This window comes from Lolium rigidum, chromosome 2, assembly GCF_022539505.1.
Source record: "Lolium rigidum isolate FL_2022 chromosome 2, APGP_CSIRO_Lrig_0.1, whole genome shotgun sequence".
Classification (NCBI taxonomy): Eukaryota; Viridiplantae; Streptophyta; class Magnoliopsida; order Poales; family Poaceae; genus Lolium; species Lolium rigidum.
Window position 1 is genome coordinate 108396656 of NC_061509.1, and position 27934 is coordinate 108424589.

The following is a 27934-nucleotide window of genomic DNA, read 5'->3' on the forward strand; positions in this document are numbered from 1 at the left end:
TAGTACAACAATGGATGGTTTGACCTAACAAACATATAGAGCGGCTGGCTCCTTTTCTTTTATCTCTTGCCTTGTTTGTATTCTCTCTAAGTATTTCCTTGTATGTGTTTCACATGGTGCTTTTTTTACCTCATATTTAATATGCAACCGAGATAAGTTAGAGATCATCGTTTCCGCCTACAGCTGGATGTTTCCTCTTTTGCAACCATGCATGAGCACAAAAAACTGGCTTGTTATAATGGTGTCATCTTCCGTTTCTTCTCATGCTTCGTGATTAAAAAGCCGTGTTGCACACTAGTTATTCACCACCGATAAGCAATCTATTTTTGCCTCTTCAGGCAATCGTACATGACCACCGGAGACACTAGCTTGCAACAACTTTGCGATCCCGCAGTGAACCCAACAAAATCCACCACGTGACATGATCACCCCATCCTAATCTGACGGCTCACAGAAGGGCCTTGGATGATCCAACGGTGGAATGATCATGTAGCTTTGCAATGTCCACCGGCCAAAGTTTATAAATTGACCCAAGATGCTGCAGTGCTACACACTTCGCAAGTTCACCGGGCACTCTTCTCCTTCCCTACCACTGTTGTTCGGTGAGGTCTCTCTCTCTCTCTTCCCCGGGTAGAATACTTTGGGAAAACTTATCATCTATGAACTGCAATCTAGCACATCTCTTGTTTGTGTGTTCTCTGAACCTCGGATAAGTTTCGACCGGTTTTCGATTTAACGGTGATCAGATCGAGCCAATGTTTTCTTTTGATTTTGGTCTACTTCCATGGCTCACCGATTTAATCATGTTTCATCTTATTATTAGTACTCTGTGATCTGTTTTTTTTCAAATCTTTTTCATGTAATTGCGATGGGGAATTTCTCTCCTAAATTTGCAGCTCATAGCGTAGCCATGGGAACCGGCCACGTCACCCTCCAACACCTACTCATCCTTTCTGCCGTGCTCCTCCTCGGCACGCCCGTGGAGGGCCTGGTCCGCATCGAGCTGAAGAAGCTACCGGTCGGCCAGAACCGCCTCGTCGCTGGAGAGGACGCTCAGACCTTCCTCGTGCAGCACCATGACCTCGTCCATAACGAGGAGCCGCAACCACTGCCAAAGAGAGATATCGTAATACTGAAGAAGTACCAGAACGCTCAGTACTACGGTGAGGTCGGCATCGGAATGCCACCCCAGAACTTCACCGTCATCTTCGACACAGGCAGCTCCAACCTCTGGGTGCCCTCCTCCGAGTGCTACTCTTCGGTATGTGCCCTCATCTCGTCAAGTCTTCAACAGTTTGGTTATTATTTATGATAGCACTAATATGGGGTGTATGTTTTGGGAACTTTTGCTGTGCGGATCGCATACCACTTGCACAAGAGTTACAAAGCCAGCTCGGTCGAGCACGTACACGAAGAAAGGTTTGTTAATCTAACATATTATCCATGCACATGTAGTAAATAGCGTATAGGGAAGAAAATGCTGCATTAGTCTATAAATCTATATCTACACTATTTAAAAAGGAGGAACATGTTCCTTATTCTGCCTACGTATCAATACGGCAAACTTTTGGTCGTCCTTCGTCGCTACCCTTGCGCTCGCCCTGCACGCGCAGCTAAAACTGGGCCAAGCCCAACTAAAGACAACTCTCATCGTAGAACCCTATTCGCACCCCTGACCCCCAACACCGTCTTCACTGTCTCCCTCTGGATCCCCGTCTCCACCGGCGTACCCTTTATCCCCAACACCATTGCCGCCCCTTTGATCTCCGTCTCCACCGCCGCCCCACAACACCATCGCCTTCCCCTGCCCGCCCTCTGGTTCCCCGTCTCCACCGGCGCCCCCTTTATCCCCAACACCACGGCCGTCCCTTTGATCTCCGTCTCCACCGCCGCCCCACAACACCATCGCCTCCACCTGCCCTAGGGACCGCACACAGACCCTATTTGAAGGCTGGAATCGAGTTTGCCTGCCTGGGTTCTTCGGAGGCCGGTGGGGTAGTGACGAGGTCGTCATTGATCTGCACCTGATGGGAGGTGGGAGACAAGGACGGCGCCGCGGCCTCCACTGGCTTGCACGGAGTCGCCAGCACGTGTGTTTTCGCGGCCCTGGAGGCATCCCCTTTTGAAGATGACGGTGCAGCTTTGGACATGTTTGGCCAAGCCGTTCCCAACCTGGATCTGATTTCCAGCCATGCTTGGTCCGCATCCATGCCCAGGGATTCTAGGTAATTAAACCTGTAAAGTGGATTATTACCTGTATACGGATGGGATTAGGGCTGAATTTAATTATTGTTACTATGATTTTTTATACATTTTCTCTGTTCTGTAAGAGATAGTGCTAGCGAAGTTTTTCCTAATACATCCATTGTGGTTACCATATTGATTCTCCCTATAAATTTATTAAGCCCCGGTGGTCCATTTACTAAAATTTTCATGTCCTGTGCTTGTATCTTGCTAAATAGATATCTTTAAAGAGCTCTAAGCTCCCTGTATTGCGCGCTCTTGTGGTTGATCTGGACGTCGCTCTCACTGGGCCTACACCGCTTAGGCGGTGGTTCCTTTGGCTATAGGCCCAAGTCGGTTCCTCAGTCTGTCTACGCATACCAAGTCTGCTCTCAGCCTCTATTGCTATCACACGACTCTCCTATTCCCCTTCCTCTTCTCTGTTCCGCGGAAAAGTCTCCTCTGATTCAGCTTACCTCCGCCACCTCCGGCGTTGCTGCACACCGGCGCGAGTTCGTCTCCCTCCTAGAGTTCCCCGCTGATTACCCGCCGTGGATTACCCGCTGCGGATGCGTTTTGCCATCGCACGAACCCCGTGGCAAACCCTAGACGTCCGCGTCGGTGATATGGCGCGGGCTAACCATGGGCAGCGGCTGGGCCCGCCTGCGCTGCACCACGACGACCTGCTCCTATGGACACCCGCGCTATCTCAGTATCCCTCTCTCGGCTGGCCTCTAGCATCGCTGCTGGATTTATCCAGTGATGTTGCTCAGCAACATCTTCATTGACTCCAGCGTCGATGGGACAGCGGTGTTGTGGCCTCAATTGACAGTTATAGCGAAAACTCCGTCCACCTCCGCGGCTCTGTTTTTACTGTTGAGGCGCCTATGGCGCCGCCATCGAGAGATTCGTTGGAAAAGGTTGGAACAGCTCCGGCCTCTTCCCACCCTTGCAGCAAGACTCCCATCCAGGTTCGTATCTGTCAGACTTCCTTCTGTTTTTACTGCGACAACTCCAGTTCTTGATTCCTGGGTGATGCTGGGCTGGGTGATGCTGGGCGATAACTCCACCATGAGGATGTCCTCTGAAGTCTGTAATCAGCAAAGTGGGTTGGATGGGGTGGTTGAGTCCACCAAATTTTTATCGCCCAGTCGTTGTTCAACGTTAGTGCGGGCTGGGTGATTTAAGTTTTTGCAGTACAACCTATAAGGAGCGGGATCAGATTTAAAAAAAAAAAAAATGTGTATAGCACCCAACAAGGTAGCAAGAGAACTAATATCATTCATTTTCATTGGGAAGTAGCAGTCGTTACACTAACGAAGCCAATTAAAGTACATCAGGAAAAAACCCTAGCTGTTCTAGAAGTTGCAAAGAATTTAGAGTATGCCTATTAAGCATGTCCAACCATGCCATGTAGCAACATGAACAATGCAACAAATGTGTCCTTCAAAGATGAAAAAGAAGTTAAACACCGAAAGGTTCTTTCCTACAAAATCGAGTAAAACAGAGCATTACTCACTTTGTGCACATAACGATTCCCTGCGACTAACTATTCCTGGTTACTTTGGTTCCTTAACACTTCTTGCCAGCTGAAAGTGTAATTCAACAAATCATCCCCAACGGTAAAAAAAAGAAATACATGCAAGAGGACAACCGTGCAAATTAGGTACATCGTGATTTTGGTAAAACAAAACGTGCAGTTCATATGATCACTATTATACTATACTAATATAATATACATTCTGCAATCTTAAAGGCACCCTGATTCTGTCATATTTTTCGAGAATTGCAAACAAAGACATGTTGTCCATGGTTCGGTAATGTCAGATCAAGATTCCGTGAGAGAACTTGAGCAGCTGTGACGTTAAACATCCTAATCTTGTTCTCCTGACTGATTACTGCTTAGTAGGAGTCGGAAGAATCTCCATCTATGAGTACATGGAGAACATCAATTTACATAACCTGCTGTGTGTTTTTTCGCTAAGCGTTCATGCCAATGAAGATTGGAGCACCGACACATGCGAGGAAAATAATGTTGGTTAGGCCACTGAGACATCACATCAGAGGGCACTGTGACATTGAGGTTCTGGCACAATTTGCATTTGGCCCTGCAAGGGCACTGGCATTCCGCCACCATGGTTGCATTCCACAGATCGTCCACCGGGATCTGAAGGCAAGCAACATCTACTTCAACTTTTACATGGAGCCTAGATTGTCTGATTTTGGGTCATCAAAGATCGATGGGACTAGCACACACGAGGATCTGCTGCACCATTCTCCTGGCTATGCTCCGGCAGAATTCTCAAATTCAAAGAACGCTAAGTCTGATGGCATCATGCTGTTTGAGCTGATCACCGGCAACGAGCCACTGGGTGATGAGTCCCCTTACCGGAAGGAGGCGAACCTGGTAAACTGGGTGGGGCCAATGGTTAAGGAAAACCAAGGTCGAGCATCATCGATGTGAAGCTGTGTGACACGGGGCTGGAGATAAGTGAAGGATTGCCTACCTCTGCACCGCTGGGCTGCCATCCAAGAGGCCACTTAGCAGATCGTTGGCCTGCTGAAGGACACTGGACCTAAAGTAGTAGAGCAGAACTGAGATGATTTATTAGTACTAAATTTTGTGTGTAAGCAGTGAGCTCCTAACTGTTTCGCCTTTTGGAGCTCACCATGCCATGTCCTGCTCTTCTTCCGAGACAGTGTATTTCTTCTTCTTGATTAATCGTTCCTCTTGTTAAGATGTTGCAATATAGCTTGCCACAATGTTACCATGAGTTATTATATATGAAAGCTATCATCAATGTGCATGTTTGGCAATAGAAAGACCATCCTGGATTTTTTGCTCACTGCCAGTGGACAGCAAAAACCTCAGACTCCATTCACCTGCAATCATTTGGTGTGAGAGCCTTAATTTTTGTGCAAAGGTTTACTTTAAGTATTTTTAGTTGATGCTTCTGTATCAAGCATGCAACGATGCATTGTATGACTAGAGGATTCAGCCCTTAGGAAGTTAGTGGCTACACTCTGGGTAAGTAGTTTCATTGGCACCCAATTTTGTCACTCTGTAATGTAATAGTATACTAAATTAATCTTACACTGAGTTTGTTGTTAAGGAATTCAGGGGAATATTATTACTAGAGCAAGCTAGGTTACCTCAGCCACAGGGTAGGTGCAATCTTTATTTTTTCAATAATTGATTTTATGCTAGGCGAATGCGGAGAGAGATTTACCTGGTTTTCAAAATCATTGTAAACAGCTTATAACTTCTATAGTATGCATTCTTCACTTGTTCCGTCATAATTTGTGGCAGGTGTACCAGAATTCGTTTTGGTCATGTTGTTGGCCATATAGGTGGTCCTGTGCGATGTGCTCACCAACGAAGCTATGGATATGAACAAATCTTCAATTCTCGGCTTGACGCTGTAACAAACCAACGAGTAATACAATTATTTCTTCTTTTTCCTGCTATGATATCTGAATTAATGTGCACTGTCGATATAGAATTATGCAACCTCGATTCATCTTATTTTCAGTACTCCCTCAATCCCTTTAGTCTTTCTACTTTGCTAATATCTGATGCTAAACCATGGTTTATTGCATATGGAATTATGGATCAGGTATCCCTTATGCATGTCTTCTTAGAGTTTTTTCATTCTGTAGGTTATAGGAAAATAAGTTGACCTGCTAATGACTTGAGATAAACAAGTGCAGCTGATACGAAAACAAGCCTAATTTGTTCTCCACAATTTTCAAGTTTCCTGATTGTTTGTATGCTAGAAGTCTCATAGTTCCCCTTTTTTTTGTACCAATATTGAGGTGGTGTGCTTAATTTTGTGTGTCCACATAAAGTTGGAACCACTCCTAAATTTCCCATCTAATCATGTTTGATCGTAGATATAAGGAGGTTAGGTACAATCAGATATTATGCTCATGCTCTTATGTCTTCTATATTTAAAGGTCCAGTTATTACAGATCTTTGCATATCAATCTTATATTTATAATTTTGCATAGTAAGCATAGAAACTACAGATCTGTGGATACAAATCTTGTGTTTGTAATTTTGCAAAATAGGTTAGAAGCTTCGTCATATGTTTTGGCTATTATATTTATTTTCTCTTCAAATATGGGAATCCAATTACTGATTTTGCATCTCCTGTCTTTATAACTTAGCAAACAACATCATACTAATATATAAAGAACAGCCACAAGATCTACAAAAATGGGAAGGTCATAGGTAAGAGGAGCCAAGAGACGATGACATCAGTAACCAAATTCAAGCAATGATGAATATGATAAGCTGATGTTTCTACATCCATATTGATGTCACTTACACAATTGTTACCCCCTAATTTTGCTATTATGTCATGCATTGTGTCAGTTATTTGTTCAGCGGGTTCTGCCTATTTATATATACTTCGAAGTAATGTCAAGCCAAAAAACATGCATAATGCATCTTCGGGGTGTGTGGCCTGCATAGTTTTGGCTATGGAGTTCTGTTACTTGGCTCACCCTCGGTCTAGTGTGTTTCCATACCTTGCCATTTTATTGCTTCAGCCATAAGGATTGACCTTTCTTACCACAATTTAATATTGGAGCCCCTAGAAGTATGAATTTGTATCCAATACATCATGGAGTATTCGTTCTAATATTTGTAGATAAATTATTGTTTTCTTTCATCTGTGCATGGATCAATCCCACAAAGAGAAATATATGTGTACTCATTATCATTTTTTCTGCCATTTGATTTTCTCAGGATATTTGCAAGAGAAGTCGACCTACCCCGCTTGTGAATGATGCTATCATGAAAAGTAAAACTAAAATTTAGTGTTACTATAAACTTTTGAATTTGAACATGATCGATAAGTTTTTGTTGATTCCTTCCAACAAACGAACGTGGCACCTAATCATAAAAATGTGGTTATTTATTTTAACTAGAGGCAAAGGTGTGAGGTCTCTGCAGCATTTGGTAACAAGTTCAGTATCAAGCTAGGGCACCACAAACGCAAACAAAAAAAATGCAGCTATACAAAACGGGCGCAGCAACGCGTGTAGGGTCCATCTAGTATCTTTGAACAAGTAAAGTTCTAGAAAGACTGGATGCCTCATATCGCAGGTAAGCGCTGAAGCCTCTCCACATGTAGTATACTTAGCAGTATCTCATGCAGTAACAAATGCATAATACATCAGTCTGGATTGTTTTACAGCCTTGCTTTTTTCAGCCTCAACCTACATTTTTTTTACATGAGCCTCAACCTACTTGCTTCACCTATGATGGTACAGTCCTCTTTCTTTTTAACAATGATAATTGACCTGGCATCTACTGCCATAACAAAATATTTTAATTATGTCAGATACCGTAAGCCGAATGATTTTGCACTACTGGAAGCTTAATTATGTTTGGAACATCAGTCATACATCCGTTGTATGCTCAGATTATATTGCTGTTGTTTGTCCAACCTCTTTCACTCAATCTCTTTGAATTACATGCTTCATACCATGTACAGTAAAACAGGCTCCTCATTGATGGAATGACAAATTTTCATCTATACTTTTCCTGCAATTCTAATTCTGGATCCCATAGTGATTTCTTTTATCAAATTATTAATGTGATTTCCTTTCTCTCATAATTTTTTGTTGTCACATATTTTAGTTAGAACTATATTTCCAATGAAGACAAGCAACACTTTTTTTATTTTCCAAATAAGGCATTTGAAGCTTGGCCCATCTTTCTTTTTTCTCCGAAGATGAACACTCATGTGGTTCTATCATCTTGTTCATTTAACAGTTTGGTGATTGGATGCAAAGTTGGGCACAGGTAAGAAAGACACACCATTTCTGGCCTTTGTATTGCACTGCACCTTTGCAAAGGATGATTGAAAGAATAGATGCATTTTTGGTTAAATCATTACAATAGCCAAACTGTTAAAGAATCGTGCTATTTATTGAAAATAACCCAATTGTTAAAAATCTGTTATCTGTTTAAGAACCTGGACCAACTAAATGATTATGGGAACCTGAACTAAAATCATTTTATGTGCATGGACCCAACCTGTCGTTTACTTATTTTTACTATTTATTTTGTCATCCTGTGCAGAGCAATATGGTTGCTATTTATTTTGTCATCTTTGGCATCATAGTTGCTATTTATTTTGTGGCACCAAAATTCATGCTATTCTGTAGCTTTTGATGGCTAGCTCACGTCTCTTCCATCTAAAGGGATTCCGTGCTCCAGTGGTTGCTGGATAACGTAAGTTGGTTTCCTTTGACCTCAAGAGTAAGGATTATGGATCTGAACTCATTTTGCTTGAACGGGTAGAGCCTTGTACAGATGGTTACTGAAGTTTGATGTTAAGTGCCTTTTAGCGACCTCACTGCTTTTTATTTAGTACTAGATGGTTACTAAATTTGACGGTGGTCCTGGCTACAATCTTTGTGCAGTGGTTCTATTCCAAAGTTCTTCTTAGGTTAAGTTGCTTTTCGGTTGCAGCTTATAGCAAGAAATTAGCTTAATTCAAGGTAGACTTTTCTTCAAGTTATATAATGGAACTTGGTTACCACTTAGCAGTTAAGCACTTGCTAATAGCATCATTGGTCGTCTTATCCGAACCGTGAACATTTTGTGTTATCTGCTCATATATATAAAAATGTACATAGTTTTCTATTTTCATACTTATGCTTCCGGATGAATGCAAAATTTGATAGTGGACATGAATATAAATGTGTTTGTAGTACTTATGGTCATCAGAAGTTTTTCCCACGATGTCTTTTCTGATCATATTCTAGCAAGGGTTTCATATAGTTTATCTAGGAGTGTTAGCTTCTATTTTTAGTACATATTTCAACACAATTAGCGTGTTATGGAACCATTCATTCAATAAATATTTCTTGTTCATCTCTAAATTAAATCACATACTGCTTTCATTAGTATTGCTTAGCGCTCTTGCACATCATTTGGGTCAATAGTTCAGTCAGTGTAATGTATTTTCCCTGTACACATTAACAAAAAATACTATACATTGTTTACTGTAGGGAGAGTGGCGGATGAAGTAGGGTTCCCTGGACCATCCCTACGGGTGTCGATCCAAACAAACTAATTGGTAAACTTCTTGAGCTTGTAGTTAAAAGGAATTTATTTATTTTGGTTTCACAAGTAGTAAATGAAACCATGGTTTAATAACTTCTTGCTAAATTTTGTTTTGAGAAATACAGACATTGTTCTGAAGTATAATAAGTATTTTAAGTATACACATAAACCACTCTTGACATTTACTGTACCATTTGAAGGGCAATCAAATTATATTATGTTCTAGAACATATGGTTATGCAAGAATTGTGTTGCAGACCCTATGGTCACTGATTATAGTACCAATTTAGTGAAAATTCATGTTTAATGGAGAAATTCATTTTAGTGGAATTGTTCATGCTTAATCAATTTTGTACTTGGGTGGAGATAAGCGATGACTTACAAAGTTTATGAACTCATGTTCTCACTGGAGACTCATCAAGCATTTGTATATCTTTTCGAAGTTGTCAAGCCATCTTCATCGGTAAATGACCTTGCCTTTTAGCCAGATGAGCTTGTGCTTTGGATTATTTTATAGTGGTTTAGCATGACAATATTGGAACTCTGCTAAAGTTGTGGTCATTCAATTGGCTAACCTGAGTGCCTGACAGACATGACTGAGGCAAAACATAACAGACCTAACAAAGGTAGGTGAGTTCAGAAAAATAAGGTAGGCGATATTTTGTACTCCCTCCATCCCATGAAAGTTGTCTTAGATTTGTCTAAATTTAAATGTTTCTACATGCTAGATAGTGTCTATATGTATTCAAGTTTAGACAAATAATCTAAGACAAGTTTCATGAGACGGAGGGAGTACATCGCAAGGTAATTTCCTCCACACGAACTAGAATTTTGGGCCAAATTTTGGAGAGTATAGAGTGGGCTTGCAGAGTAATTCATTCAACCAGAACACCATTTTTTCAAAAGGGTAGTAACTCAAATCTTAGTGCAAGTGTAGCTAACTGAAGTAGTGACACATCAGCAGCCACTGCAGGCTGGATGAAACACTTGCTCTCTACACCCTTATTCACATGTAGGTCCACACGCGCTTATACTCTCCCTTGCAAGCTAAATCTAGCGGTTGTTGCCTTTACTTGAAAGATTGCATCCCTCTTCTGACGACTCATTGAGCAAAAAATACAATCTTGCTCTTTCAAAATCGTGGTGCATTTGCTCTGCTTGTGTTTGACAAAATGATCGTGCAATTACTTTAGATCTTTTCTGAATAATTTTTTCCTTAGACTCTCAGTTTAGTGTTCATATTTTGCCGGAGCTTCAGTGCTTGATGACCTAACATTCAGTTGTTTCACTTATATCCCAAAAATACTTTGTTGTCTCTGGACTTGACTACTATTGACTGTTAGATAACTTCAAATTATTTTGGTTGGTATTCTGGCTCAACATTTAATTTATTTCCAGGGTGCAATACTGCAGTTTTTAATCGATTACCAACAAGTGATGGTGTAATGTACTCTTCAGCTATTCAGAACTTTCTGAACTTGAGTGAGATTCTGCAAAAAATAAAATATTTAAGGAGACAATGCTCATTATCTATTTCAATCTAGATTATCAAAAAGATGAGTGTGTTTGTCATCAAGTGAAAAACTCTTGCGATTTATTTCATTGTCAATTGATATTGAAGGATCCATGTTTGTGGTGGACACATTAAATTTTTGCTCTTTTCTTATGGCGGCATCCCATTATAAAAGGATAATTAGGTGTGTTATGTCCATTACCATGACCTCCATTGATAATAGTACGAGCTCTCTTTTTCAGTTTTACTATTGTAAATCAAATTCTACTCACAAAACCGCAAGGAAGGTGCAGTGCTGGACTTGCAAGACGAGTAGCACAGATGGAGGAACGAGTGGAAACCGAGGCAAAGACAACATATTGTTTTGAATTTGGAATACTGCTGGAGCAAGTGGGGTTGGGTGATGTTGAGCTAGAAGTTGTATGGCAGAGACATTCATGTTAATATATTTCTAGACCAAAATCTGCATAACTGCACTGAACATGACACTCAAATATATTTGGTGACACCGACATCTGTTAGAATTATGAATTTCTTTGGTTCATTAAATTTGCACTCGTTTATATGGAATTATGATTAACATCGGTCCCAATTATGAATTCCTTTGGTTCATTAAATTTGCACTGGTTTATATGGAATTATGTTTGTTCACGGTGGTTGTGGATCTGTTCCCAATTTGGTCCGCTGATGTTGCCACATTTAATGGATGGATGCTATTCCAATTATATATTGGATGTTTTTCGGCTGCAGTTTTTGTTCCTTATCCCACTGAGGAGACGTTTGTACTACATGAAAGGATCAATATTTTTTAGTACCGACAAAGACTAGAAATCAAAGTTGACATAGTAGAGAAGGGAGAAACAACCTGAGGTGCCATTTCTTGTGATGTTATAAAATAATTTGCTTTTGTATGTTTTATTTGTTTTCCCGTAGCAACGCACGGGCATTTTTACTAGTACCTAATAATAAAAGCAAAAAGGTTTCTCCCTTGGTCGTCATCCAACTTAGAACTACCCTAAAAGTTGCAAGAAATTACCCACCACTACCACCCATAAGTCAAAAGAATAAAAAGACGTTTCAAGGTTTAGTTTCCTTTGTATCCTGCCTAACTAGATCGGGTCAGCGTTTTGTGTCCCGACAAACCGGATCGGAGAGTGTTTTTTGTCCTGATCGTAATCTTCTTTACTATGCGGCGATCGGTGGTGTCCGCCCGTGAAAAACCTTCTTATGTCAAAAAGATCACGCAGTATGTTCCCTCGTTCCTTTCTTTCACGCACAAAAAAACCGTATCATAAACAAGAATCGATCTCGCAGCAAGCCAAGAAAACTGGCAGCCAGATTACCCACGCGCACGATACCTTACCGATTCCTTTGTCCGACCGTCCCTCCCGTCCCACATTAAAAAACAAAGGAAGGAGGAAAACCGGCAGCCGATCTCCACGTTTCACACGTCCCCAGGTTCTGCTGCCGGGGCGGGGATTTCGTCGTCTTCCGCCGGAGCGTCGCGCCGCCGGGGCTGCCGAGCAGCGGACGCAGCAGGTGATCTCAACGAGGCCTGACACACTCCTGTTGAGCAAATGATTACCATACGCGTCTACGAGAACTGCTGTTTTGCTATCCTCTATGTCGCTGGCTTCAAAACGTAAGAGATCAGATGGCATCAGTGCATCCAACGGCGTGACCGCCGGGCCGAAAATTGCCTCCGGTCATTGCTCTAGCGGGGGACGACGCAAAGTGACGGTGGCCATCCACGGGAGATACAAACCTAACTTAAATATGCGTCTTGGATGTGTCTCTGCGAACGCTGCGCGGACGCGCAAAGTTTTCATTCATGTCTGGCGGACGTTTTGTCGGCCCCGCATGGCAGCGACCCTGCGTCGATGCGTCTTCTCAGGCGCACCAGCGACTGGTACCGAGGCGTCGCTTCGGCAGTCTGCGCTACGTTAATGGCGATACCTCGCCTGCCGAGCGGCCGCCGTCCACCTTCACCAGAGCAGTAATGACGATGTCACACGTCCCGCGGCCGTCGCCTGCCTCCGGCTTATTTAAAGAGGGCGCGCGCTCTTCTTCCTCATCCACTCGTCCACACAAACTGTAGCCTCCATAAGCTACACCGTAGTGCCGTCTAGCTCTTCCTGCGAGTCAGGCCCATGAGGAAGTCCATGATGGGTCCTGGTGGCCGGCGAGGCGGTCGAGGCGATTTACAATATTATGAGTACACAAATTTCCACATGAAACTTACATGTTCTTATGTCTGAGCAGGTTTAGAAGCATTTGATGTGCAGCAGATGAAGTTCTATTTAGGTTAACCGTAGCAACGCACGGGTATTTTTGCTAGTAGATATTAAAATTTATCAAAATTTAGATGTATCTAGATGTTATTTAGTGTGTAGATACATCTAGATTTACACAAACCTCAGAAATCTATTTATAGACGGCGAAAGTGCTAACGAGCTGATGCACCACTAAGATATACTGTCGCGGATCTTTGGGCCGAAATATTGTTAACGCCTTATATAGTGGTACACCGCTAATAAACAGGTTATTGGTGGCATACTAGCCAAATAGCACGTCACCAAATGTGGACATGTTCTCAACTAGCGGTGGTGGTGTGAGACAGTATCGCATGCTGCAAATACACCACGCGCTCGTTGCATGGGGATGCGTGTCACTCTGTTATCACCTGGGCTTGGGCAATTTTGCACGCTGCTATTACTTGCTGCCTTGAAGCCCACCGAAGCGTGACCTTAACCTTGCGAGTAAGCCCACTTCGGTGCCCTATGACCCCCTGATATTTTTTTCCTTCTACCTCCGGCCCTCCGCAAAAACTCCTCCCCTCTCATTCACATATCTCTTCTCTCTCCCCTTGGCTCATCTCTCTCCCTTGTCCCACACATCACCATGACACCATAGTGCGCAACGCCACCTAGTCCCGACCACCGAAGCCCCCACAAGCCAAACGCACCGCACCACTAACCCCGGACCACCTCCCTCCTCATGCTATGCTCCTACAACAAAGGGTGGACCTAGCATCTGCCCGGGCTTCCGGCCAGCCGGCATGCTTATTTTTCCCCTACTTTATATCAATTTGATACAAAATTAGCACACTAAGCCTATTTTGGCCAGACTTCAAAATTTTCCTGGGTCCGTTATGCCTACGACCTACAACCTGTCTCCATGCCTGCCGCTCGAATCTGCCATCGCCGGTGAAGGAGTCCACATCTCTAAGGTCCTCGATAGCCTATTTTCCTACTGGTCATGTATGCACTATGAGATGATGATATCCTAACACATTGCCTGATACGTCTCAAACGTATCTATAATTTCTGGTGTTCCATGCTAGTTTTATGACAATACCTACATGTTTTGTTCACACTTTATGATGATTTTATGCGTTTTCCGGAACTAACCTATTGACGAGATGCCGAAGTGCCAGTTCCTGTTTTCTGCTGTTTTTGGTTTCAGTAATCCTAGTAAGGAAATATTCTCGGAATTGGACGAAATCAACGCCCAGCATCTTATTTTTCCCGGAAGGTTCCAGAGCATCGAAGAAGTACCGGAGAGGAGCCAGGGGGGCCACACGCCAGGGCGGCGCGGCCAAGGGGTGGGGCGCGCCCCCCTACTGTGTGGGCCCACCAGGGCCCCTCCGAGGCTGCCCTTCCGCCTACTTAAGGACTCCGTCGCGAAACCCTATACGAATAAGCCACGATACGAGAAAAGTTCCAGAGCCGCCGCCATCGCGAAGCCAAGATCCGGGGGACGAAGTCTCCGTTCCGGCACGCCGCCGGGACGGGGAAGTGCCCCGGAAGGCATCTCCATCGACACCACCGCCATCTCCATCGACGCTCGTTGTCTCCCATGAGGAGGGAGTAGTTCTCCATCGAGGCTAAGGGCTGTACCGGTAGCTATGTGGTTAATCTCTCTCTCCCATGTACTTCAATACAATGATCTCATGAGCTGCATTACATGATTGAGATCCATATGATGAGCTTGTAATCTAGATGTCGTTATGCTATTCAAGTGGATTTTACTTATGTGATCTCCGGAGACTCTTTGTCCCACGTGTGTAAAGGTGACAGTGTGTGCACCGTGTGGGTCTCTTAGGCTATATTTCACAGAATACTTATTCACTGAGTTATGATTTGAGTTGGATGTCTCTATGAAATTTGTGTTAGTACCTCCTATGAATGCTCACAGTGACAACGTGGGGTGTTTATTAGTACTTGGGAATACATCTTTAAGGTTTGCCTACATGATGAATTAGTGTTCGTTATCTTGCCAAAGAGTAATTCAGAATAGCATAGTGAAGTGCTTATTTATATTCCTTTATGATTGCAATGTGTTTTATATCACTATTAATCTATATGCTACTATAGTGATGTTATTAAAGTACTCTATTCCTCCTCCATGATGTAATGGTGACAGTGTGTGCATCATGTAGTACTTGGCGTAGTTTATGATTGTGATCTCTTGTAGATTATGAAGTTAACTATTACTATGATAGTATTGATGTGATCTATTCCCCCTTTCATAGCTTGATGGTGACAGTATGCATGCTATGTTAGTACTCGGTATACTTGCGTTGGTCTATCATGCACTCTAAGGTTATTTAAATATGAACATCGAATGTTGTGGAGCTTGTTAACTCCGGCATTGAGGTGCTCTTGTAGCCCTACACAATTAGTGGTGTTCATCATCCAACAAGAGAGTGTAGAGTGGTTTTATTATGTGATCAATGTTGAGAGTGTCCACTAGTGAAAGTATGATCCCTAGGCCTTGTTTCCAAATACTGCAATCATCGCTTATTTACTTGTTTTATCGCATCTTTACTTCCTGCAATATTACTACCATCAATCGCACGCCAGACAAGCTATTTTCACGCGCCATTACTACTTGCTCATATTCATTCATACCACTTGTATTTCACTATCTCTTCGCCGAACTAGTGCACCTATATATCCGACAAGTGTATTAGGTGTGTTGGGGACACAAGAGACTTCTTGTATCGTGATTGCAGGGTTGCTTGAGAGGGATATCTTTGACCTCTTCCTCCCTGAGTTCGATAAACCTTGGGTGATCCACTTAAGGGAAAACTTATTGTTGTTCTACAAACCTCTGCTCTTGGAGGCCCAACACTGTCTACGGGAAAAGAAGCATGAGTAGACATCAAGCTATTTTCTGGCGCCGTTGTCGGGGAGGTAAGGTAAAAGGTATTCACATCCTCCAACTACTAAGCTATTTCCTAGCACTATTGCCGGTGTGTGAGTGCTCGAAGCTATTTCCTTTAGATCCGGCAATTGCATCTTTTTGTTTCTTGTTTACACTAGTAAGGCATAATGGAAAACAACAAAAATATGAGAGATCTTTATGAACTTTACCTTGAATTAGGACATGATGTGTTTGAAGAGAAAATTAAAAAACCTATGGAACTTTATATGCATGATAATGCCAATGTTATTAGTATGAATGCTTTGAACACCATTGTTGCTAACGCTATGGAAGAATTTAAGCTTGGGGAAGCTGGTTTTGATGAGCATGATATTTTTAATCCCCCAAGCATTGAGGAGAAAACTTTCTTTGATGATACTTTGCCTCCTATTTATGATGATTATAATGATAGTGGTCTTGTGCCGCCTACTATGGAGGATAAAGTTTATTATGATTATACTATGCCTCCTATATTTTATGATGAGAATAATAATGATAGCTACTTTGTTGGATTTGCTCCCACTACAATTAATAAGAATGACTATGCTTATGTTGGGAGTAGTAATAATTTTATGCATGAGACTCATGATAAGAATGTTTCATTTGATAGTTATATTGTTGAGTTTGTTCATGATGCTACTGAAAATCATTATGGGAGAGGAAAATATGGTTGTAGAAGTTTTCATGTTACTAAAACACCTCTCTATATTCTGAAAATCTTGAAGTTGCGCTTGTCTAGTTTTCCTATGCTTGTTGCATTATGCCTACATGACTTGTTTATTTACAAGATTCCTTTTCATAGGAAGTGGGTTAGGATTAAATTTTTTTTGAATTTGCTTCTTGATGCTCTCTTTTGCTTCAACGCTTATTTCTTGCGAGTGCATCATTAAAATTACTGAGCCCATCTTAATGGCTATAAAGAAAGCACTTCTTGGGAGATAACCCATGTTTTTATTTTACTACAGCAATTTTGTTTTATATTTGAGTCTTGGAAGTTGTTACTACTGTAGCAACCTCTCCTTATCTTTATTTTATTGCATTGTTGTGCCAAGTAAAGTCTTTGATAGTAAAGTCAATACTAGATTTGGATTACTGCGCAGAAACAGATTTCTTGCTGTCACGAATTTGAGTAGGATTCTCTGTAGGTAACTCAGAAAAATCTGTCAATTTACGTGCGTGATCATCAGATATGTACGCAACTTTCATTCAATTTGAGCATTTTCATCTGAGCAAGTTAAGTGCCCCTGAAAAATTCGTCCTTACGGACTGTTCTGTTTTGATAGATTCTGCCTTTTATTGCGCATTGCCTGTTTCGCTATGTTTGATGGATTTTTTTGTTCCATTAACTTTCAGTAGCTTTGGGCAATGTCCAGAAGTGTTAAGAATGATTGTGTCACCTCTGAACATGTGAATTTTTGATTATGCACTAACCCTCTAATGAGTTTGTTTTGAGTTTGGTGTGGAGGAAGTTTTCAAGGGTCAAGAGAGGAGGATGATATATGATCAAGAAGAGTGAAAAGTCTAAGCTTGGGGATGCCCTCGTGGTTCATCCCTGCATATTTCAAGAAGACTCAAGCGTCTAAGCTTGGGGATGCCCAAGGCATCCCCTTCTTCATCAACTTATCAGGTTTCTTCTATTGAAACTATATTTTTATTCGGTCACATCTTATGTGATTTACTTGGAGCGTCTGTGTGCTTTTATTTTTGTTTTGTTATCTTCATTCTCTGAATAAATTCATGCTTGTGTGGGAGAGAGACACGCTCCGCTGTTTCGTATGAACACATATGTTCTTAGCTTTATTCTTAATGTTCATTGCGAAGGTTGAACTACTTCGTTCATTGTTATATGGTTGGAAACAGAAAATGTTGCATGTGGTAATTGGTATAATGTCTTGAATAATTTGATACTTGGCAATTGTTGTGCTCATATAGATCATGTTTAAGCTCTCTTGCATCATGTACTTTGCACCCATTAATGAAGAACTACATAGAGCTTGTTAAAATTTGGATTGCATGATTGGTCTCTAGAGTCTAGATATTTTCTGGTTAAGGTGTTTGAACAACAAGGAGACATTGTAAAGTCTTATAATACTTACAATATGTTCATATGTGAGTCTTGCTTCACCGTTTTGTACTTGAGTTTCCTTCAAACAACCTTGCTAGCCTAGCCTTGTATTGAGAGGAATTGTTCTCGTGCATCCAAATCCTTGAGCCAAAAACTATGCCATTTGTGTCCACCATACCTACCTACTACATGGTATTTCTCTGCCATTCCAAAGTAAATTACTTGAGTGCTACCTTTAAAATTCTATCCTTTGTCTTTGCAATATATAGCTCATGGAAAAAATATCCTTAAAAACTATTATGGTGAAGAATATGTACTTATGTGTCTTATTTCTTAATAAGTTGCTTGTTGAGCGGTAACCATGTTTCTGGGGACGCCATCAACTTTTAACTTTGTTGAATATCATGTGAGTTGCTATGCATGTTCGTCTTGTTTGAAGTAAGAGTGATTTTCATGATCAAATGGTTTGAGTATGCATATTGTTAGAGAAGAACATTGGGCCGCTAACTAAAGCCATGATCCATGGTGGAAGTTTCAGTTTGGACAATTAATCCTCAATCTCTTATGATAATTTTAACTGTTGTTGAATGCTTATGCATTAAAGAGGAGTCCATTATCTGTTGTCTATGTTGTCCCGGTATGGATGTCTAAGTTGAGAATAATCAAAAGCGAGAAATCCAATGCGAACTTTCTCCTTAGACCTTTGTACAAGGCGGCATAGAGGTACCCCTTTGTGACACTTGGTTGAAACATATGCTATGCAATGATAATCCATGTTAATCCAAGCTAATTAGGACAAGGTGCGAGCACTATTGGTATACTATGCATGAGGCTTGCAACTTATAAGATATCTTATACATATATAACACATATGATTTATTACTACCGTTGACAAAATTGTTTCTTGTTTTCAAAATAAAAAGCTCTAGCACAAATATAGTAATCCATGCTTCCCTCTGCGAAGGGCCATTCTTCTACTTTATTGTTGAGTCAGTTTACCTATTCTTTCTATCTTAGAAGCAAACACTTGTATCAACTATGTGCATTGATTCCTACATGTTTACCTATTGCACTTGCTATATTACTTTGTGTTGACAATTATCCATGAGATAAATATGTTGAAGTTGAATGCAATCGCTGAAACTTATATCTTCCTTTGTGTTGCTTCAATGTCTCTACTTTGAATCTATTGCTTTATGAGTAACTCTTATGCAAGTCTTATTGATGCTTGTCTTGAAAGTACTATTCATGAAAAGACTTTGCTATATGGTTCAGTTGTTTACTCATTGTCTTTACCATTGCTTTGAATCGCTGTATTCATCTCATATGCTTTACAATAGTATTGATCAAGATTATGATAGCATGTCACTTCAGAAATTATCCTTGTTATCGTTTACCTACTCGAGGGCGAGTAGGAACTAAGCTTAGGGATGCTTGATACGTCTCAAACGTATCTATAATTTCTGATGTTCCATGCTAGTTTTATGACAATACCTACATGTTTTGTTCACACTTTATGATGATTTTATGCGTTTTCCGGAACTAACCTATTGACGAGATGCCGAAGTGCTAGTTCCTGTTTTCTGCTGTTTTTGGTTTCAGAAATCCTAGTAAGGAAATATTCTCGGAATTGGACGAAATCAACGCCCAACATCTTATTTTTCCCGGAAGGTTCCAGAGCATCGAAGAAGTACCGGAGAGGAGCCAGGGGGCCCCACACGCCAGGGCGGCGCGGCCAAGGGGTGGGGCGCGCCCCCTACTGTGTGGGCCCACCAGGGCCCCTCCGAGGCTGCCCTTCCGCCTACTTAAGGACTCCGTCGCGAAAACCCTATACGAATAAGCCACGATACGAGAAAAGTTCCAGAGCCGCCGCCATCGCGAAGCCAAGATTTGGGGGACAGAAGTCTCTGTTCCGGCACGCCGCCGGGACGGGGAAGTGCCCCCGGAAGGCATCTCCATCGACACCACCGCCATCTCCATCGACGCTGGTGTCTCCCATGAGGAGGGAGTAGTTCTCCATCGAGGCTAAGGGCTGTACCGGTAGCTATGTGGTTAATCTCTCTCTCCCATGTACTTCAATACAATGATCTCATGAGCTGCTTTACATGATTGAGATCCATATGATGAGCTTGTAATCTAGATGTCGTTATGCTATTCAAGTGGAGGAAGTTTTCAAGGGTCAAGAGAGGAGGATGATACAATATGATCAAGAAGAGTGAAAAGTCTAAGCTTGGGGATGCCCCCATGGTTCATCCCTGCATATTTCAAGAAGACTCAAGCATCTAAGCTTGGGGATGCCCAAGGCATCCCCTTCTTCATCGACAAATTATCAGGTTTCTTCTCTTGAAACTATATTTTTATTCGGTCACATCTTATGTACTTTACTTGGAGCGTCTGTGTGCTTTTATTTTCGTTTTGTTATTTTCATTCTCTGAATAAATACATGCTTTTGTGGGAGAGAGACACACTCCGCTGGTTCATATGAACACATGTGTTCTTCGCTTTATCTTTTAGTGTTTATGGCGAAGGTTGAAACTGCTTCGTTAATTGTTATATGGTTGGAAACGGGAAATGCTACATGTGGTAATTGGTTTAATGTCTTGAATAATGTGGTACTTGGAAATTGTTGTGCTCATATAGATCTTGTTTAAGCTCTTACATCATGTACCTTGTACTCATTAATGAAGAACTACATAGAGCTCGTTAAAATTTGGTTTGCATGATTAGTTTCTCTAGAGTCTAGATATTTTCTGGTTGAGGTGTTTGAACAACAAGGAGACAATATAAAGTCTTATAATAGTTACAATATGTTCATATGTGAGCTTTGCTGCACCTTTTATACTTGAGTTTGCTTCAAACAACCTTGCTAGCCTAGCCTTGTATTGAGAGGGAATACTTCTCGTGCATCCAAATCTTTGAGCCAAACACTATGCCATTTGTGTCCACCATATCTACCTACTACATGGTATTTCTCCGCCATTCCAAAGTAAATTGCTTGAGTGCTACCTTTAAATTTATATTCTTTATCTTTACAATATATAGCACATGGGACAAATAGCCTAAAAACTATTGTGGTATTGAATATGTACTTATGCAGTTTATCTCTTATTAAGTTGCTTGTTGTGCGATAACCATGTTTCTGGGGACGCCATCAACACTTTGTTGAATATCATGTGAGTTGCTATGCATGTTCGTCTTGTCTGAAGTAAGGGCGATTTTCATGATCAAATGGTTTGAGTATGCATACTGTTAGAGAAGAACATTGGGCCGCTAACTAAAGCCATGATTCATGGTGGAAGTTTCAGTGTGGACAACTAATCCTAAATCTCTTATGAGAATTTTAACTATTGTTGTATGCTTATGCATTAAAGAGGAGTCCATTATATGTTGTCTATGTTGTCCCGGTATGGATGTCTAAGTTGAGAATAATCAAAAGCGAGAAATCCAATGCGAGCTTTCTCCTTAGACCTTTGTACAGGCGGCATAGAGGTACCCCTTTGTGACACTTGGTTGAAACATATGCTATGCAATGATAATCCGTGTTAATCCAAGCTAATTAGGACAAGGTGCGAGCACTATTGGTATACTATGCATGAGGCTTGCAACTTGTAGGATATAATTTACATAATGCATATGCTTTATTACTACCGTTGACAAAATTGTTTCTTGTTTTCAAAACCAAACCTCTAGCACAAATATAGCAATCAATGCTTCCCTCTGCGAAGGGCCATTCTTGTACTTTTATGTTGAGTCAGTTTACCCATTTCTCTCTATCTTAGAAGCAAACACTTGTGTTAACTGTGCATTGATTCTTACATGTTTACCTATTGCACTTGTTATATTGCTTTGCATTGACAATTATGCATGAGATATACATGTTACAAGTTGAAATCAATTGCTGAAACTTAATCATCCTTTGTGTTGCTTCAATGCCTTTTACTAAGAATCTATTGCTTTATGAGTAACTCTTATGCAAGTCTTATTGATGCTTGTCTTGAAAGTACTATTCATGAAAAGTCTTTGCTATATGATTCAATTGTTTAGTCATTATCCTTACCATTGCTTTGAATCGCTGCATTCATCTCATATGCTTTACAATAGTATGATCAAGATTATGATGGCATGTCACTTAAGAAATTATCTTTGTTATCATTTACCTACTCGAGGGCGAGTAGGAACTAAGCTTGGGGATGCTTGATACGTCCCAAACGTATCTATAATTTCTTATGTTCCATGCTACTTTTATGATGATACTTACATGTTTTATACACACTTTACATCGTTTTGATGCGTTTTCCGGAACTAACCTATTGACGAGATGCCGAAGTGCCAGTTCCTGTTTTCTGCTGTTTTTGGTTTCAGAAATCCTAGAAAGGAAATATTCTCGGAATCGGACGAAATCAACGCCCAACATCCTATTTTTCCCGGAAGGTTCCAGAGCATCGAAGAAGTACCGGAGAGGAGCCAGGGGGCCCCACACGCCAGGGCAGCGCGGCCAAGGGGTGGGGCGCGCCCCCCTAGTGTGTGGGCCCACCAGGCCCCCTCCGAGGCCGCCCTTCCGCCTACTTAAGGTCTCCGTCGCGAAAACCCTACCACGTTCGACGAAACCAGAAAAAACCTTCCAGAGCCGCTGCCATCGCGAAGCCAAGATCTGGGGGACAGGAGTCTCTGTTCCGGCACGCCGCCGGGACGGGGAAGTGCCCCCGGAAGGCTCCTCCATCGAAACCACCGCCATCTCCATCAACGATGCTGTCTCCCATGAGGAGGGAATATTTCTCCATCGAGGCTCGGGGTTGTACCGGTAGCTATGTGGTTCATCTCTCTCCTATGTACTTCAATACAATAATCTCATGAGCTGCCTTACATGATTGAGATTCATATGATGATGCTTGTAATCTAGATGTCATTATGCTAGTCAAGTGGATTTTACTTATGTGATCTCCGGAGACTCCTTGTCCCACGTGTGTAAAGGTGACGAGTGTGTGCACCGTGTGGGTCTCTTAGGCTATATTTCACAGAATACTTATTCACTGAGTTATGATTTGAGTTGGATGTCTCTATGAAATTGTGGTGTGTTAGTACCTCCTATGAATGCTCACAGTGACAGCGTGGGGCGTTTATTAGTACTTGGGAATACATCTTTAAGGTTTGCCTACATGATGAATTAGTGTTCGTTATCTTGCCAAAGAGTAATTCAGAATAGCATAGTGAAGTGCTTATTTATATTCCTTTATGATTGCAATGTGCTTTATATCACTATTAATCTATATGCTACTCTAGTGATGTTATTAAAGTACTCTATTCCTCCTCCATGATGTAATGGTGACAGTGTGTGCATCATGTAGAACTTGGCGTAGTTTATGATTGTGATCTCTTGTAGATTATGAAGTTAACTATTACTATGATAATATTGATGTGATCTATTCCCCCTTTCATAGCTTGATGGTGACAGTATGCATGCTATGTTAGTACTCGGTATAATTGCGTTGGTCTATCATGCACTCTAAGGTTATTTAAATATGAACATCGAATGTTGTGGAGCTTGTTAACTCCGGCATTGAGGTGCTCTTGTAGCCCTACACAATTAGTGGTGTTCATCATCCAACAAGAGAGTGTAGAGTGGTTTTATTATGTGATCAATGTTGAGAGTGTCCACTAGTGAAAGTATGATCCCTAGGCCTTGTTTGCGAATACTGCAATCATCGCTTATTTACTGTTTTACTGCATCTTTACTTCCCGCAATATTACTACCATCAACTGCACGCCAGCAAGCTATTTTCTGGCGCCATTACTAATGCTCATATTCATTCATACCACTTGTATTTCACTATCTCTTCGCCGAACTAGTGCACCTATACATCTGACAAGTGTATTAGGTTTGTTGGGGACACAAGAGACTTCTTGTATCGTGATTGCAGGGTTGCTTGAGAGGGATATCTTTGACCTCTTCCTCCCTGAGTTCGATAAACCTTGGGTGATCCACTTAAGGGAAAACTTGCTGCTGTTCTACAAACCTCTGCTCTTGGAGACCCAACATTGTCTACAGGAAAAGAAGCGTGATTAGACATCATTGCCCACGTATTTTCTTCACCTAGGCATTAATCAGATGGTTTAGATTAAACTCTAGTAACCAGGAAAATGATGTTTTCCATGAATATAATATTTCATTTCCAATCTTGGCAGGAAAAAGGGTATCAATTCACTACAAAACTGGTGCAATTGCTGGTTATATTAGCAAAGACAATGTGCAAGTTGGTGGTCTAGTTGTGAAAAATCAGGTTTACGCGCTGCACCAGACGGACACATTTATATTATGCAATGTGATGTGCATCCTATTTAAGATTATACAAATTTTATTATGCTGCCCTATTAGGATTTTATTGAAGCTTCGTTGGAACCAAGTATTACTTTCTTGCTTGGAAAATTTGATGGCATTGTTGGTCTTGGGTTTAAAGAAATGTCATTCGGGGGTGCCGAACCTGTTTGGTGAGAAATGTTGCCTGACTGAATTTGTCTGTTTTTCCTATTTATTAACAATATCAACACTAGACATAACTATTTTAATTTATGTATTATATTAATATCTAAATGGTGCACTGTGGATTCCTCTAATTTACTGGCATATCGTATCACCAAATGTGTATCATATAATAAGATTTGTTATCCCTGACATCACAAGCGAAATTATAGGTATAACATGGTTAGCCAAGGTCTGGTTGGTAGCCCCGTTTTCTCATTCTGGTTCAATCGACATGCTGGTCAAGTGAAGGGAGGAGAAATAGTTTTTGGAGGAGTTGATCCTAATCATTACAAGGGAAGACATACGTATGTCCCTGTTACTAAGAAGGGATACTGGAAGGTGAAACCATTTCGTTTAGTTGAGTAATCTTGAAATTCAAGCTGGAATAACTAGTTTGTGCTCATAAATTTTTCGCCACTTGCTTCAGTTTGATATGGGTGACGTCTTGATTGGAGGAAACTCCACAGGTACTAACATGTCATTTTGTCATGATAAATCATACACAGTATATGCTCGTATATAAATACAAAATGTTTTTAATCATTTTCTTATACCCCTATTTTCTATTAGGATTATGTAAATCTGGTTGTGCAGCAATAGTAGACTCAGGAACTTCATTTCTTACTGGCCCCACGGTATGTGTTTGAGATCTATTCATGTTTATTCCCATAAGTAAGGAAAGGGGCTTTAGTTAATGCATCTAACTTTGATTTATCGATAAAACCTGACAATCAACATTTCTAGTAACCTAAACGAGACATTCCTTCGCTATTTAGGCCATAACCCATATGCTTTTGCCTTGAATTTTACCTTTTAGTGGAGGAAATGTCCATTGTGAAGATAAAGTGTATGGTTAGATCCATTGTAGATGTTTCTTTTGATTGAATTATGGTAGTTACAGTAGAAGGAAAAGCTCAATAGAAAACTTTAAATATATAATTTTTGCAATTACCATCTCCTTAGAAGCAGAACTAGTAATATTACATAATGTGAAGATCATCAAAATAAAACTTAATAGACCAGCATGACACGTTTTGAAGCATATTAGGTATAACATCTTTGTCGACAACTCATAGAGTCATCTCCGGTGGGTTCATTTTCCATTCTTTTCCTTTAGTCTCTATGTGTTTGCTGAATCAGTACTGAAATATGTACAGGCGATAATTACTGAAATAAATTGGACAATTGGTATACCTAGTAGAGTGAGCAAAGCGTGCAAGAACGTTGTTTCAAGGTTTGGGCGGCAAATCCTGGATTTGCTGCTAAAGCGGGTTTGCTCATTTCCAAAAGTTGCTTTCTAGCTTGATCAGTGATGCATAAGGCTTGTAAAATCTTCTTTTCCGGGACTATGATGCAGATATTGCCAAGATAGATATGTGACATACTTTGTTTATGTTTCTTTGTTGGACCTCGTGGTGTAAGGTAAGAGTTGAGTCTCGCTTGTACCTTTTGTAGTTATGGATGTTCTGCACAATGTATATGCTGTGAAATATGCATTAAAACATGAAACATAGATATTGTGCAAGTAAGAGGATAATTAGTGTGTGGGCAATTATAGTGTATATAATATGTATTCATTAATACATATTATTTGAATTCATTAATACATATGATTTATATGTCAGAATATTGCTCGCGCATTCTGTTTACAACACTTTGAAAATACCTTCATTTGTTATGTCTTTTATTTACACCCGCATACAGGGCGACGTATACAGACATACAGCGGAAGAGCCATGACAACAATCTTGTGTAGTCATTTCTAAGGCGTGTAGTTAAATATATGTATTTATACCCTGAGGATAATTTATGCAGTAGTGTTAATTGCCATATTTCGTAGTACCAACAAAAAAGTTCATTTATGCAGTAGTGTTAATTGCCATATGTCTCAACGTACCGAAATTCTTTGATTTGCTTGGAATAATTTTCTCTAGCTGGCACTGAAGGAATTTAGAATTCAATAGATGAAGAGTGGAAGTGCATGCAGAAGTAGGTTTGGTCTCCTTTTGAATATTCACATTGTTTTCCTTATGTCCCGATGGTTGACATTGTTACGTTCCTCCCTATGTACATAGTGACGACAACGTCGGTATTCAAAGTTTAGAAGATGAAGTTAGGACATCAAATGGTTTTATTTTGTGCAAAGCTTGTGAATGGATTGTTCAATGGGCGGTGAAGCAAGTTGCAGATAATCAGACTGAGGATTCTATATTGCATACCATTAACGAGGCATGTTTCCTACCTTGTAATACCAATGGAAGAATCACACTGTAACACAGTTGAACACAAAATCTAACTTATTCAACTTTGCAGATGTGTGACCATATTCCTATCCCTGCGGGAGAATCATTCGTGGACTGTGGAGAACCTAAATTCATGCCTGATGTCGCCTTCTCCATCGGGACCAAACAGTTTGTGCTCAAACCTGAACAAGTATTGCTTCTTGTCCCTGGTTATTACCTCTCATATTTTATACGTGTCCAGATTATCTATCAGTTTTAGCAAGTATCATTTTTTATTAAGATTCCATATGTTGTTCCCGTGGATTTTTTGAAGATTCGGTCCTTAGTATATCAGTTATCAATTATAAAATCTTACGTGCATATAAAATTGAAGAGCCACACAAGCTTTATTACCGGTTAGTGCTGATTTGGTTTGACTTGTGATTTCTGTTGTTCAGTACATAGTGAAGATTGGTGAGGGTGATGATACCCGGTGCATGAGTGGATTCTCAGCTATGGACGCCCCTCCTTCCGGTGGCCCTCTCTGGTAAAGTTATACACGTGTTATGATCTCACAGCTTTCTTGGAATCAATATAAAAGTTGTTTGTGATACCTCTTCTCCAAAAAAAAACGATGTTTGTTAGTTTCAGAGTTTTAGGAATTATTAGGCGTTAAAAAGAAAAGAAAAAAGAGAAAGATGTTTGCATCTTCAAAACTGAAAGCAAACACTCCATGAACTTCCTGTCCTCGGTTCTGACAATGAGAAATTGGTGTCGCAGGATCTTGGGTGATATATTCATGGAAGCCTATCACACGGTCTTTGACTATGGAAATATGAAGATTGGGTTCGTCGAGACAACATAGGTGTTGTTCATGAGCTCTTCCTGTCGGTCTGATATCCGATCGGCAAAAACGCATGAATGTGCATATTTGCGTGCTACTAATAATGCCAATGTGGTCCAAGATAATAAACCTGTACATTATCATATGTCCAAGGTATCGCTGCATTGCAAGCAGACTTTCATCATAAACTTTGCCACATGATAGCTATCTCGTGATTCAGAATCATCTCGAGGAGAGCTTAACTCACACATGTAA

The 27934-nt window shown here is 40.8% G+C and overlaps 2 protein-coding genes across 4 annotated transcripts; both read left to right on the plus strand.

The window, feature by feature from the left end:
• Positions 1-910: 910 nt before the first annotated feature.
• LOC124690017 (phytepsin-like) lies at positions 911-27700 on the plus strand. The gene is made up of 12 exons (XM_047223461.1): positions 911-1283; positions 1381-1419; positions 24277-24371; positions 24467-24579; positions 24784-24952; positions 25041-25080; positions 25184-25248; positions 25771-25884; positions 26792-26842; positions 26927-27046; positions 27294-27382; positions 27616-27700. Exons 1-12 carry the CDS (start codon positions 911-913, stop codon positions 27698-27700), a joined length of 1353 nt encoding a protein of 450 aa, XP_047079417.1.
• LOC124692216 (probable LRR receptor-like serine/threonine-protein kinase At2g24230) lies at positions 2614-11353 on the plus strand. 3 transcript variants are annotated; one of them, XR_006999410.1, is made up of 2 exons: positions 2614-3194; positions 5534-11353. XR_006999410.1 is itself a non-coding variant. In XM_047225533.1 (2 exons), the coding sequence occupies exon 2, from the start codon at positions 4214-4216 to the stop codon at positions 4685-4687; it is 474 nt and encodes a 157-aa protein (XP_047081489.1). In that variant the 5' UTR covers positions 2614-3194; positions 3980-4213; the 3' UTR covers positions 4688-4961. The 3 variants fall into 3 exon arrangements, 1 of the variants encoding a protein (XP_047081489.1); XR_006999409.1 differs by lacking the exon at positions 5534-11353 and adding an exon at positions 3980-4961 and having other exon boundaries at positions 2614-3889; XM_047225533.1 differs by lacking the exon at positions 5534-11353 and adding an exon at positions 3980-4961.
• Positions 27701-27934: the final 234 nt, after the last annotated feature.

What these genes read in the sequence shown, in the direction of transcription:
- LOC124692216 (XM_047225533.1), top strand. Translation starts at nt 4,214, where the DNA reads ATGCCAATGAAGATTGGAGCACCGACACATGCGAGGAAAATAATGTTG.
- LOC124690017 (XM_047223461.1), top strand. Translation starts at nt 911, where the DNA reads ATGGGAACCGGCCACGTCACCCTCCAACACCTACTCATCCTTTCTGCC. An exon ending in TATTGCATACCATTAACGAG is followed by an intron (nt 26,843 to 26,926) that starts GCATGTTTCCTA and finishes TCAACTTTGCAG; the next exon opens with ATGTGTGACCATATTCCTAT. An exon ending in TTGTGCTCAAACCTGAACAA is followed by an intron (nt 27,047 to 27,293) that starts GTATTGCTTCTT and finishes TCTGTTGTTCAG; the next exon opens with TACATAGTGAAGATTGGTGA.